General features: G+C 50.8%; 4 protein-coding genes across 4 annotated transcripts; 2 read left to right on the top strand and 2 right to left on the bottom strand.

Annotated features, from left to right (window-relative positions):
• Positions 1–308: 308 nt before the first annotated feature.
• AA0111_g5014 (hypothetical protein) lies at positions 309–3,341 on the top strand (the record flags this gene model as incomplete). The annotated part of the gene is made up of 1 exon (XM_028651080.1): positions 309–3,341. The coding sequence occupies one exon, from the start codon at positions 309–311 to the stop codon at positions 3,339–3,341; it is 3,033 nt and encodes a 1,010-aa protein (XP_028507419.1).
• Positions 3,342–4,442: 1,101 nt separating this feature from the next.
• On the bottom strand, positions 4,443–8,806 carry AA0111_g5015 (hypothetical protein; the record flags this gene model as incomplete). Its single annotated transcript, XM_028651081.1, has 3 exons — positions 4,443–6,292; positions 6,340–7,809; positions 7,861–8,806. The coding sequence occupies 3 exons, from the start codon at positions 8,804–8,806 to the stop codon at positions 4,443–4,445; spliced, it is 4,266 nt and encodes a 1,421-aa protein (XP_028507420.1).
• Positions 8,807–9,892: 1,086 nt separating this feature from the next.
• On the top strand, positions 9,893–11,256 carry AA0111_g5016 (hypothetical protein; the record flags this gene model as incomplete). Its single annotated transcript, XM_028651082.1, has 3 exons — positions 9,893–10,109; positions 10,158–10,286; positions 10,337–11,256. 3 exons carry the CDS (start codon positions 9,893–9,895, stop codon positions 11,254–11,256), a joined length of 1,266 nt encoding a protein of 421 aa, XP_028507417.1.
• Positions 11,257–12,158: 902 nt separating this feature from the next.
• Positions 12,159–12,987, bottom strand: AA0111_g5017 (hypothetical protein; the record flags this gene model as incomplete). The annotated part of the gene is made up of 3 exons (XM_028651083.1): positions 12,159–12,254; positions 12,305–12,364; positions 12,517–12,987. 3 exons carry the CDS (start codon positions 12,985–12,987, stop codon positions 12,159–12,161), a joined length of 627 nt encoding a protein of 208 aa, XP_028507418.1.
• Positions 12,988–13,683: the final 696 nt, after the last annotated feature.

The following is a 13,683-nucleotide window of genomic DNA, read 5'->3' on the forward strand; positions in this document are numbered from 1 at the left end:
TTTGGCACCACGGTGCAGGCGATCTCACTCTTCCCACCTGGTCGGCCGCGGCCTCGGCCTCGATTACCCAAAACACAGGCGGTGACGTGGATGATGCAGCGGCAAAGAAAACTATTGGGGACCCAAGACGGCAGGATGGTGTTTGGCTCGACTTTCTGTACCCAGAGAAGACACTTGCACTTCTTAGACGACCACCCGTTGAACGGCTCAATGCACCAGAAACGAAGCTACGGCGGCCGTGTGCAAATCGAGTTCGCTATTTCTCGACAGCACAAGCGCAACCCTCAAGCCACGAGGCACAATTAGACATGGACGTGGTGGAACAGGCCAAGAAGGAAGCAGCAGAGCTATCGCAAGGCTCAGGTGCCCATAGAGCGCTTCGAAAATTTCTAGATTCGCCGCAACCTGGGAAGCAAGAGTTAGCATGGCAGCTGTACACTGCTGTTCCCGAACACCGCCTGGCAAGTCCATATGCAAGAGCGCGACGTCATCTCATAGATTACCTCAGCCAAGACGTCGTTCAGGATGGCAACTCTGCGGTACCGGAGCGAATTCTTCAGGTGTTTGGTGAGCTACCATCAGCCGTTCGCCGGCCATCAACACGTCAAGCAGCTATCAAAGCATATACTGCACTAGGAATGATTGGGCCAGCAATCCAGCTGCTGGAGGAGCCCGGACATTCGAGTCTTAATACGTATGCCGGCATGGACGTCATCCTTCGACGAGCCGTTCTAGACGAGCAGTGGGATCTTGCTTTCCGTGTCTTTAGGACGTTCAGACGGCGGACGCCCAGAATCGGTGGCATGTCTGTATACAAGGCGATACGCTTTGGAGATACGCTTCCAAGCCTATGGGGTGAGGTGGCACAACTACCAGAACTGCTAGAACACTTCCAGTCTTTCTTGCGATATGTCGACGAGTTCCAGCACGAACTCAGGTCTTCGCGACTATTGAAGCGTGACTTGGACTGCTTTGTCATGAGCTTCGTACCCCACGTAGTGGATCGTGTTCTGAGCATCGGAGAACTTGATGACGATTTTGTTTGGAATTATTTCGTCGGGCTTTTCGACGACCTCCATGATCTTCAGCTCCCTACTCCCGCCTGTTATGAGTATGCTATTCGACGGCTACTGGAGCTCCCACGCTACCAACAATACAACAACCAGCGAAAGATTCCGCTTGAGCTATATAGAAGATACCGACAGCTATATCTCGACCAGACAGAATCCACCATCCAAGCAAGGCCATCAGTGAATCTGATAGAGTCTCTGATCTACCAGCATTCTGACAAGGGTGGCCTGGGACGTGTCCAAGACCATGTACAAGATCTGCGCGCTTGGTATCCCAATCAGCCGCTACGCCAACAAGTTCTTAGGCACTTGATTAACGTATATGCGGATGTTGGTGACACCGAGAAGGTGTGCAGATATGTCGATGAGCTTAAGTCAACTTACAAAGACGAAGTGACGATCAAGGTCCTGTCATCACTCCTCTATGTGTACGCTCGAAGCGCAGATGTCATCGGCACGATCACGCAGTTCAAACGTATACACGAGGAGTTCCACATGAATCCAGATACCGGCTGCTGGAACATTCTACTGCTTGCCTACGTCCGCGCTGAAGATCTCGACGGCGCTCTTGAATGCCTCAACAATTGCTTGGGCTCGGGTGTTGTACCAGATATCTACACATTTGGACCCCTGCTCGACTTTTGTGCTCATAGAGGTGACGTTGAAGCTTTTGAGACACTGTTCTCGAAAGCCAAGAAGATGGGTGTAAAACTCGACACGGATGTTCATGCAAGAGCGGGCTATGTTGAAGCCTTTGTGAATGCAGGGGATGAAGAAGGCGCCCAAGCAATTGCGCAAGGCATGCTCAATAGTTGGAAGGCGGGGAGACTACACGGACGACCTCTCACACACACTTGGAACCTGCTGATCCAACAGCGTGCTCTGGACCGCGACCTGGTGGGTAGCAGAGAGCGATACAAAGAAATGGTCGAAAACGACATCCCTCTGGACAGTTGGACCTATAGCAGTCTAATGCGAGCATTAGTTGAAGTAAAGCAGACCAATGCTGCTTACAAACTGTTGAGAGTCACGATGCCGGAACAGGGACTTCAGGTCCACGCACTCCACTACGCTATAGTCATGATCGGCTTCGTTAGGGAAGGACAGTATACCCAAGCGGTTCATGCTTACGAAAGGATGATGGAACGCCAGGTCTACCAAACAGAGAGCTCTCGCCAAGCCTCAATACAGGTGCTCGGTTCGGCTGATCTTCAAAGGCTAGAGAAGAAAGGTGCCAAACATCCAAACTATAAACTCCTTAGGGTTGAGGAGGCACTTGAAAAAATGCTTGTTTCTGTTACAGCTCGAGAGGCCGCTCATCGACAACCGGGACTTGAACGATCGACTCGGATATACGACCCCCGTGCTCTTATACAGTCCTACTATGGCCTTATGGCATCGCTGTACAGCGCTCGATCAGCTTACAATATTTGCAAGAAGCTTTTCCAAAAGGCTGGAACGTTAACGCCCGACGTCAACAATTACACGACACCATTGACCCTTACTACGTCGATGATGGAGGCCCATTTCACGGCTGGCAAACATGCCGAAGTGGCCAGGTGTTGGAAATTGGCACGCGTCTCAGCCGCAAACCTCACAAAGACCTTTCACCAAGTCGTGCAACAACCTGCTGCCGTCTCCGATAACCCTGAACCCCCCGACCTTCTTGATCAAGACTCTCTTGTCGACCCTTCAGTTCAACAACGCTTTCAAGAATCGCACATATCAAATAATCGTCGCGACATCCTCACTAAGGCTTCCCGCATCTACATTCGTAGTCTGCTCGCCCAATCTGAGGATCCCAACGCTCTGCTAGAAGCCCAGCGTACTATTCGCGACCTTCTTGTCAACGGTTTCACCATTGATACTTTGACCTTCAATGAGTTTATTCAACAACTCACTCTACGCGCTCGTCTCATCGACGCCTTCACCATTTGCGAAGCATACCTCATGCCACGTTTCCCTGGTTGGCGCGACCTTGTCCCCAACTACATCCGCAAAGACCGCCAGGGGTATCAGTGGATGGAGCTTCGCCACTACGAGATCAAGACGACAAGCGTACTTCCGCGGTACAAGACTTTGGTCTTGCTAGCCAAGGCCCTTGACCAAGTGAAGAGCGACGAAAGAAACGGTATAGGTTATGATACTGATGCGGAGGCTTGGATGACGGAGATTCTTGAGCGTAGCGCACCATTGACTGTCAGGGCTATTGATTCAATGCCTAGGACATTTGATCCTTTACAGCAGAGGCATTTCAACGGTGTTTTGTAGGGAGGTGCTGTATATATGTACAATACGTAGTATATCACGATATGAACGAATTGCATATAAAACGTTTTTAGTAGACAAGTGAAACTTCGTCAAAGCTGTTCCACTTCTAGGTCTCAAGTCGCAAGAAGAAGCTAATCAGACAAGTAAGACGATATCACTACTCTCTTCTGTTAAGTCATCAATAATGTACCCATCTCATCACACTGATCTAGCCTTGCTGTCCTCCATCATATTCGTTATCGATCTAGTCCATCGAAATCCCCCCCATCCTCCTTCTCTCACACTCTGCCTCGTCGTACCTTTCGCCATGCGAACTCTCGACGACACCATATACCAACGTTCGTACATAAGGATGTATGCCCTCTTCTTCCCGCTCAAAGCCTACGCCACTGCTACTTCCCGACCCAGAACCCCCTAAAGGGTGCAGCGATAAAGGTCGGAGAATCTCCGCTCGGTCTAGTTGCGACACTGCCGTCTCGTGAAAAGCCGAAGGAAGTTCAAGACGCTCTCTGAACCTCGAGACAACGGACTCCGCTCGAGAACTCGATGAATGAAGTCGCTTTGGAGCTGGGAATGACAGTGGGGTCGCAGGAGGAGTCACTAGTGGCTCAACAGGTTGCTTAGGGTGTAGTCGGAGGAAATCAAAAGACTTTTCTTTCTTCTTTCTCCTCGAAATGGAGATGCACAGGAACTTCATTCTGGTAATAGGGATAGCATGTTTAGATCCATATGATAGCTTAAGTACTATTGAGAACGTTCATCGTTATCTTTACGCGAAGCTTGCAAGACAGCGTTGTCTCATTGTTGACCAGCGTGACTGTAGAGATACAATGCGTGAGACTGAGTGAAAGTGTTTGAGCCGTGCTTGGGAGGGTCGAGACATGTCATGACCGTTGCTTCATGCCCATGATCATTGTTCTTTTCTCTAAGCAGATGGATCTGTCTGCGGTGTTGATGCTACAGACTGTACTGTTGTCTTCTGACACATCAGAGTAACACAATTGTCCATCCCTGCCACGTATCGACATGTTCCCCCCAGTCTCATCCAACGTGACTGTTGTTGGTCACTGCTCATGTCCAACTCTCTCAATTGATAATTGCTTACAACACCGGCATCAGCACCTCGCTCATCCATCTCTTCACGTGTTCGCAAAGCCGCCTGTTCTTATGCTGATCAATCCCTTCGCCCCGATCCCTTGCCCCCCATCTCTGCTCTACATCGAGCGCTAGCTCCTCAAACAACCCTGTAATCTCTTCGTCCACACTGTCTCGTATCAAAAACTCTAAATCGCCTCCTTCATGTAGCCAATGCTTCAACAAGTCGCCGTCAACATGCTTATGTTTGGGGCCTCGTTTCGAACTTTGTCCCAGATGGCGTGGATCCACATCCCTAACCAAGATCTCACGATGTTGGTTCCCAGTGGTATTGTTCATCAGGACGTTGAAAATGTCACCGCTGCGGGGATTGACCGTATCGTGTTTGTAAGCGCCCGAACGGTTAGCCTTGATTTCGATGAGATTTTGTAACAGCCGCAGGAGCAGACCCGCAGGCTGAGAAAGTATGGATAACGAGAAGACCGTGCCATCGGTACAAGCACCGATAATATCATCAACAACGATGCCGGTAATTTGACCTGTAGTATTCGGACGGCGCCAAGGTGGACGGATATCACCACGATCGAGACGAATTACTGTGCGGGGAAGACACGCCTCGAATAGTGTCGGCGATGCATTGCTGTAAGTCATTGCAGGCGGTTGGTAAAGACCCGTTACCGAGCTGCTTTTCTTGTCGGTAAGCAACACAAGCCTATTGCTGCTGTTGTCCTTTGCGTTCGGCAGGTCTATGACCAGATGTCGCGCGCAGTTGCGCATACCGCTATCAGAGAATTCTCGGACAAACTCGAAAGTACCCGGGCGTGCTGATTCAACCACCTTGTAGCAAAGGTGCGAGTGCTGGAGTGTCGAAACGTAAACAAATGGGCGAATGACAGACACATGGATACCTGGAGAATGCAGATCCGTTTTCCCGCGCTGAAACCATCGACCGGCTTCTTCATCAAAACGGTCGATAAACAAGGACCTCCCAACAATACTCACTGTGGTTTGGCTGTCCCAAAGTGCTATACCATAGACAGGTTCGTTGTATGTCGATTGTTTCTGCAAATCCAGCTTCGAGCCAGATTTTCCAGTGTTGAAGATCAGTCTCCTTCCATTGTGCTGAGTCGCGCTCGTCTGAATTCCGGTTCCAACGATGACGAGGTTGTACTTTTTGCCTTCTTTGTTCACGAACTGCCATTCAACAATGGAGTATACCCTTTCGGCGTTCATCAGAGGACATTGGGCGACAACGAGTCGTTCTGTAGGCGCATCCATCTCTTGTTTGATCTCCATGTCATCGGTTGATCTGTCGTCCCGAACCCTCAATAACTTCATCGACGACTGCAGGATCCGTTCACCAAGTGGTGGCCCACGCCGCTCTTTTGCCTCCATAGTCGACACTAGTACTCGACGTAGCTTTTTCATGAACAGTACGTTGGTAGGCTTGGCACCTACAATGAGTTTCCGAGGAACGACCTTTGTGTCGTGCAGGGCTCGTGGGAGTATATCCGGAGTTGGACACTTGACGTCCACATCGAGCTGCGAGAAAAGAAGGCGATCTCCAGCAACAGCGAACAAGAACCCACCAAGGTTTCTCTCAAAGACATTCTGGTCCGGGAGGAATGGCAGCTGGAATATAGCTGACACTGGAGATTGGTTGTACTCAGGGTGACTGCGGTCAGTAAACCATATAGAGTCGATTTCAAGATGAGAGAATTCGCTTGGAGAGTAGCGTACTCGGCAAAAGTCTGATCCACAAGACACATATGCCGCTGAAACGTTGGTTTCACTAGGTGTTATCTTGGCTGAGGCTGCGCCCATTTGAACAGCGTTCCAAGATAGAGGTGAAATTCCTTCATGTTGTCAGCAACGCCAATCAGTAGCTTCTACTTCGTCTTACCACTATGATCAACTTCCAAGTGAGAACTCAGAAGAGTTCCATCCCGCATTGCACAGACTAGAACGTTTCTGCCCTCGTTGCTCAGAACTACAGCACTCTCACAAAGCTTTTGCAGGTTCTGGAATGTTTGGTGCTCTGTCCAAGAATCTTCCAAAGCTATCGACGTGCTATCATGCGAATACTTGAAGAGTAAAATCTTCGAGTCGAATGTGCTAACAAAGACATATGGGGAGCCGTTGATATCTAATATCTCTATACATGTCGGGTCGTGATCCAGCTGGTGCCTGAAGGATCTCGACCGCTCGAACTTGCCACTCTTGGAAATTGGTACGATCTCTAGTAATGCACGGCCACTTTCTCGCGACGCAATTGCAATAAAAGGGGATCCAGCGTGGGAAGCAGCCAACAATAGTGGAGTATCGAATGCTAATGACTCGATTTGTTTCAATGTCGGTCGTAGAAGTGTACGGACCTCTTGTCTCGTGATCTGAATCGATATATCATCAGACCAAGGACAAGCCGAGATGGTTTCCACTTCTCGCATCAAGTCGTCTTCGAGTGGATCGTCGTCGCTAGGCGTCTGGAATTTGTCCCAAGAGCCTTGCTCCCATGCTCCTGAAAAGTCCGCACGGCTCTCGGGTTGGGTACGAACGACACGGATCACAAGCGTCTCCGGCGGAAGTGTTATTACGAATATAGCATAATGCTGACTCCTCATCGTGCCTTCTATTTCTGCCATATGGCTGCCATGGTCAACAACCCAGATACCAGCGCAGCCGTTGATACCACTGAAACTGTCATCCACAATAGCTTGTATTCCGCGCCTCAGCTCCGAGATCTCTCCATTTGGTCTGTTGCCGTTGGCGACAAAAATGGATGACCGTTGACGCTCATCTGGCGCGCGTGGACTGGAAAGCTGAGTTACTGCAAGGTCGGTGAGGGGCGTCCAGTTTGGTATCGTGTCGACGACAGAAAACTGACTTGTGCCTGGATAGTGTACTGCATATGAGTATTCAGCCGGCCAGGCACCAAATTTACAAAGCATACCGTCATTGCTCGCTCCGCCCGCAATCAGGAGATCCGGATATTGTTGCGAAATTTCGGAGCGATCGACACTGACACACGAGAAGGCAGTATCAATCCGGCACTGCCATTCGCCAGCTTCATCTATCTCTACAGTACCCGAAGGACCCCGAACCACGTAGATGATACGCCCATCCTCCCTGGCCACGTAAAAGGCTTCTTTCTGATACTCGGGATTACGTAGGGTCTTATCCCAAGCCGTCCATTTTGGAGCTTGCTTGCTGTCACCTGGTAGAATAGACCGGAGTGTCGTATGATCGATTGGTACTATGGTATGCGCCGGGTCACCAGAGAGGATGTTCTTGTAGACGGAGATGTGGTCGTCTGAAACCAGAAGAAAATCGGGACTACGACGAAGAGGAATGAGCAGAGAAGGCACCATGTCCTCTGAATAGGTTAGCCGAGCCCATCTGCCGTGTCATGCAGTCTTCCACTTACCAAACTGGACGAGATAACGCTCTGTCCGTGGGGTTGCTCTGCTAAGATCTTGTCTGCAGTCCCAATCGAAGCAAGTAAGTCTGGTCCTTCCTTCCAATACGACCACGAAAAGCAACACGACGTGAAAATCGTCATGCCCGCCTCCCGATGACAGAAAGTCCATATGCATGATCTGCCCTTCGATTGACATAATCCGCTCGTCTTCGATAGGCGCGGTAATCTCGTTGCCCTCTCTGGCCTGCCTCCTCCATTTCTCCATAGGCATCGTCTTATATAGGATGAAGCGCCCTTCGTGCGCTGCAACTGCTATCGCGCGGCACTTGGGATCTATAGCGAGGAAATTTCCAAGACGATCGAACCGGGAACTTCCTGCAGGTAGCCTGACAGTTCTGTGGCTGAAAGTGGTAGTACATGTCTTGCTGTGCTGTGCCCATAAAAACATTAATGATCGGTTGGAAAGACTGAGTACGATGATCTCCGGAGGCAGCATATTGCCTTCTTCTCCTGTTGTTGGCTTTCTTGCGATGTGCTTCATGTAGTTCCCATGTAATGGAAGACCAGTACCTTTGGATGAAGGTATTTCGCGAGGCTCACCAAAGACCTTGGCAGTAAGGATGCGACCACCGTTGAAGTTAGTCTTGGAAGCCACATGGTGAATATGGCCGTAGTCACGGATCTCTTTGAGTTGTATAGAGTCCTCGCCAACCATGACAATATCTATGAGGTCCCTATGGCGTATGTTGGCCGGGAGAATGAGCTTGCTCAGCGGAGTCTCTACAACTGTCTGCGACAGTATGCCGTATTCGGGTATCTGACCTGATGACCTGGTAGTAGTATCCCGCATTTCAAAGTCTTCCTGAGGAGCGTTGGCCATTATCTGATAAGGGTCGAGTGGTCTTGAAACCCACTCACCGTCGATGAGGCTGAGGCCTTGGGCTTGAGCCATTTGTGATCAAGGAATGCTCAGGAGACTGACGGCAAAATGGATCTTGACAATGCCAAGCAAGCGATTTCTGATGCCGTGCACAGTACGGGATCAGGCCAACGCAAGTAGAAGCAACGAACGCACAATGTTCAGAGCTGAGATAGATGACATAGTGCAGCCTGCCGGGGCAGGCTTGTCAGACACGTGATGAGGCAAGGAAAATCAGTAGTAGCAGCTGAAATTAATTGAAGCAACAGACAGCGCGTCGAATATCGCAGGGGCTGTGGTGGATAGTAGCAGTGTTGAGCAGAATAGCAGCAGCGACGTGAGGCAACTGCAGCCGGGATACCTTGGCTTACTGAGGCGGGCTGCTGCAATAAGATGCTGTAGCGCCTTTGGCACACTACAAGAATGCAAAAGGCTAGCAAGTGCGCCCACTACTAGCACGTGAGGCACGAGAGTATACCCGCGTACGTACGTAGCGTGCCTTCAATGTCAAGATGGCTGACGGATCTAGATCGCCAGATGATCGTGCAGTATGGAGCACGATCTGAGTAGGCTCGGGATGGCTATGTGAGTGGGTTGCAAGCCCCAGCGAGGCGGCGCAGTAGCCGGCCAGGGTGCGAGGAGCCTTGGAGCGTTCGTTGGTGGGTGTGAAGGTGTCGTGTATGCAAGGAAGTGGCTCCAACACTACTCATTTGGCTGCACAGCAGCGTCTCGGTACTGGAAGGCTGTCGGCGAACAGGTCCAAGAGCAGTTTCGAGTGGTGTTGTCGGGTTGCACGGCTGTCGTCTCACGTGCAGGCAGCGGGTGAAGGATGTCGATGGGCAAGACTGGAAACGGCATGTCCTAGTAGTTGACATTCACAGTTCCGTGGGGTGCCAAGCGCCTCGGCACGACAAGCAGGAAGGCGCGACCCGTCACGTCAACCTGGCACCTGGGACGCCGGCACGAAGCAGCATGTAATCCACCAGACAAACACTTTGTCCCCCTCTGCATCTTTTTCTGCGCTCTCCTGCGCATACGAGGTCCACGTTGGCCACGTCATCACGCCATTGTTCCTTGTTGCTGAATATCGAGGGGACGTCTCGAGATGCGGGCATTGTCATGGCCTATCGCACTCCCTCCGGCTCCGTGTCGCGCTCAGTGAGCTCTGGCAGCTTACCCTCACGACACGCCACGCCCGTCTCCCAACTCACGCCTACCGAAAAGGAGAAGGAATCTCTCGTTCGCGCAGCAATCGACAATGGCGACGTCACCGCCCTGGTAGACCTTGCTACGAGCCCGTCTGGCCTCATCAGCGACACCTTGCGTCGCGCTGCTTGTACGCCTCTACCCGCACAGATTTTCGTATCAGGCTGACACGATGTAGGGCCTCTCTTGCTAGGATATTCTAATGACGACTTGGGGAAGGAGCCATGTGATCATCTTCCCGAGCACAAGGACGAGCACCAGGTTAGCTTGGACGTTAACCGCGCATTTGTCTACTACCCAAAGAATGGTAAACGCCATGTAAGCTGTTAGTACTTGTCTCTGTGCTAACATGGCCAGAATCCGAGAAGCAGCTTGATCGTCGAAAGCAACAGCTCTCACAGGTCATCCTCCATGTCCTGCGCCGTCACCCCACACTGTGCTACTTTCAGGGCTACCACGATATCGTGCAGGTCTTCCTACTCGTCCTCGGGCCCGAAGACGCCTCCGCTGCCGTCGCCCGACTAAGCCTCCTACGCATTCGTGACTTCATGCTCTCGTCGCTCGACCCAGCCCTTGCCCAGCTCGAACTGCTGCGACCGATCCTCCGCGCTGCCGATCCCCTTCTGTACGACCATCTCCCCAAGAGCCAGCCTTCGTTTGCCCTTGCTGGCACAATTACCATGTTCGCCCACAACATACAGGACTACAAGGATATTACGAGGCTATTCGATTTCTTTTTGGCCCGACATGCTGTCATGCCCATTTATCTCTTTGCAGCCGTGGTGCTGTCCAAGAGAGAAGAGTTGCTGGAGTTTGACAAAGAAGATGAGGACATACTCTATGTTATGCTAGGCAAGCTGCCAGAGCCTTTCGACGTCGAGTTTCATATCGCTCGAACCGTTGAACTGTACGAGAGACTACCTCCTGCGTCACTCAACAGTTGGGAGTGGTGGCGCATCTCATCTTCTAGCGTACTCAAGTCGTCTGCAACAAATGCCAGTCTGCGTCATCTCACATTGGAAGACGGAGAGACGTTTTTCTTGCAACAGGAGCAGGACCTCCGCCGCGAGCAGGCTCTGAGGCGCGCGGCCAAGACGATACAGTACATTAAGCTGCGTATTTGGTACCACCGCCGCAGGTATGGAACCGTTGGCTTTGCCATAGTGGTAGGTACCTTTGCACTATGGCTTGGCAGAAATGGAGAGCTCAGCACTCGATATCCACTCCTCGGACCGATGGGCGACTATTTGATGAGATTCCTTGGTGGTCCAGCATAAAGAGGGTGAACAAGGAGTCAAGTGTACAACAAAAGTGATTTCGAAGCATAGCCTGGCGCTGAAGAAAAAAGTCAGCGTACTGCACCTTGGCGCAACAAGAGGATAAAAGTTTGACAGAGACATTTGTCTCGAATAGAGGCGTCAGGATGGAATAGCCATCTGGCTATACTTTTACCGTTGGTGATACTTCCCTGTCAATTATCATCTATCACCATTGCCACGGTTCCGACCATGCAATTCTAACTTGCTTTCTATGACGCGTTCGACGAGCCGCTGCAGATTGTACTCAAAGTCATAATACCCACAACATGGACACCAAAGCCTCGTTAGTCAATGTCGCGCTATTTTTCCCTTTTCAGTCCTTGGGAGACTCGACACAACTTACTGCATCATGTAACGCGCAAGCCCATGTTTTACAGTACTGCAATTGTCCTGCTTCCGTCAACGCGGACTTTGCCTATGGCATCGTCAGTCATGATTCTTCTCCATCACGTGTCTACCCTCGTTCCTTATCTCGTCCCTGTTATCTTCATGTTTCCTTGTTGAGGCAAAAGACATACCTGCATACAAGCCGCAACTTCCAGTTCGCAGATCTTCATACAGGGAATCTATGATAAAAGGGTCGCAAGTGCGGGGATTCTGACAGTGTTCTTGTAAGGAATGTAGGCCGTTGCCTTGGGATTGATTGTCCGTGTTGATGCTATGACAGATTCAGGCGTCACTATTATGTTAAGATGCGAGTTCAGTGAGTAAGTTTTCAATTGTGGTAGAAGACTATACATAAGAATGCTCACCATGTATACCAGGCTGTTTGATATACACGCAGCACCTTCCGGCACACATCAGTCTAAAGGCCATTCAGGCTACCTGGTGAGCCACTCAGAATGCTCCACAACGGCATATCACAGTGTGGGTGAGCTATGGATCAAAGTGTTTAGATCAGGCTCTAGCACTTCGCCGTACCCGAGTTGGTATATGCAGCGATCGCAATCTTTGCACTATCGTGGAGTCAGTCTTCTTTCTTCAGTGTCAAGAGCGTTCAACCTACATCCCAATCCTCGCACATGCTCGCACGGCACTTCTCCATGTCCTCAAGCTTCGGTGAGCCCTGTCATCGTGTTAGTCCATGCTCTATAGGGCAAATTTACCCTCAGTCTGCCATTGTAGGAATGAGACCGTTAGAAAGTAGATGAAGAGAGCACTCACAGCTGAGCAGTACATGTACCGCATAAATTCGCAACTACTGACGGTCTCACATACCCTGTTGTCAGGATAGAGATACTTCGGGAAGCCTATGCAGTCCATGTTCCTCTTGGGGTATTCAGGCGTAGGCCCAACAGGCTGGCAGGCACCAACCCTGTGGCACTGAATCGGTTCTTGCCATGCGCCGTTGATGCAAACGAACATGAACCGACGGTGGGTATCGCAGGCATAATCACCGTGGGTGCACTGAGTGCTATTGGTCTGACGCTCGAACTTTGGTGGATCCATGCTTCCTGTCCCACAGTGCGCTTGACCTGGCCTGTCAGTCTTGCAATCACCGGGAGTGGTGCATTTCTTCTCGGTGTGGTACACTCCATCTTTGCCGCACAGCTGAAGGGCATATGCGTCAGAATCGCACTTCCTATCTCCCGGCACGCATAGCTCTGGTACTACGGAGGGGGGAGGCAGTTCTACCCAGCATTGCGCGACATCTTCACGCTTGACGCACTTGGACGGATTGGGACACATTGTCGGTTTCCAGCTGTTCTGTTCGCACAATTGAAGAACATTGCCCAAGCAGCGAGATTCGCCAGTCCTACACCACTCAGGTATTCCCGTGGGAGAACGTAGAATGAGAAGTGTGGACGCAACGATCAGTTGACAACGAGCATCGTTGTATTCTACGCGACACTCTTCAGTATCGCTACAGCTTTCGATTTTGACCCAAGCGTTTTCGGTACTACACATCTCAACTTGTTTTCCGCTGCATCGCCTCTCGCCAGCAGTGATGCAATGCTCGAAAACACTCGGGGTACCTTTAGAGATGTATGACCTTGATTCAAGGTTTTTCGAAGGAGAACGTGTAGGCGGCATGTCGTTGATGAAAAGAGCCCGAGCAATGACCCGGTGTGAAGATCGTAGGCACGGTTCGACAACACAATCTTGCTCGGTACATTGGCCGGGAGTGTTGGGGTCATGGGCATCGATTGTGCAGAACTCAGTGTCGCTACATGCTTGGATAGGCACATAGTTGCCCAAAGGATCACATTCTTCCACGTTGTTGTCATGGCAGCGCTGAGTACCTGTCTTACACGGAGTCTCTGGAAGTAGGATTCTAACAGAGAAAACTGTTGGCAGAATGGTGACAACAGTCACGAGAATATCGAGGATTCGCATCTCTGGTGAACGTGTTTAACGAGGGGGGATTGGTAACGAGTAAAAGTT

Source organism: Alternaria arborescens (genome assembly GCF_004154835.1).
Source record: "Alternaria arborescens strain FERA 675 chromosome Unknown contig_9, whole genome shotgun sequence".
Taxonomy (NCBI): domain Eukaryota; kingdom Fungi; phylum Ascomycota; class Dothideomycetes; order Pleosporales; family Pleosporaceae; genus Alternaria; species Alternaria arborescens.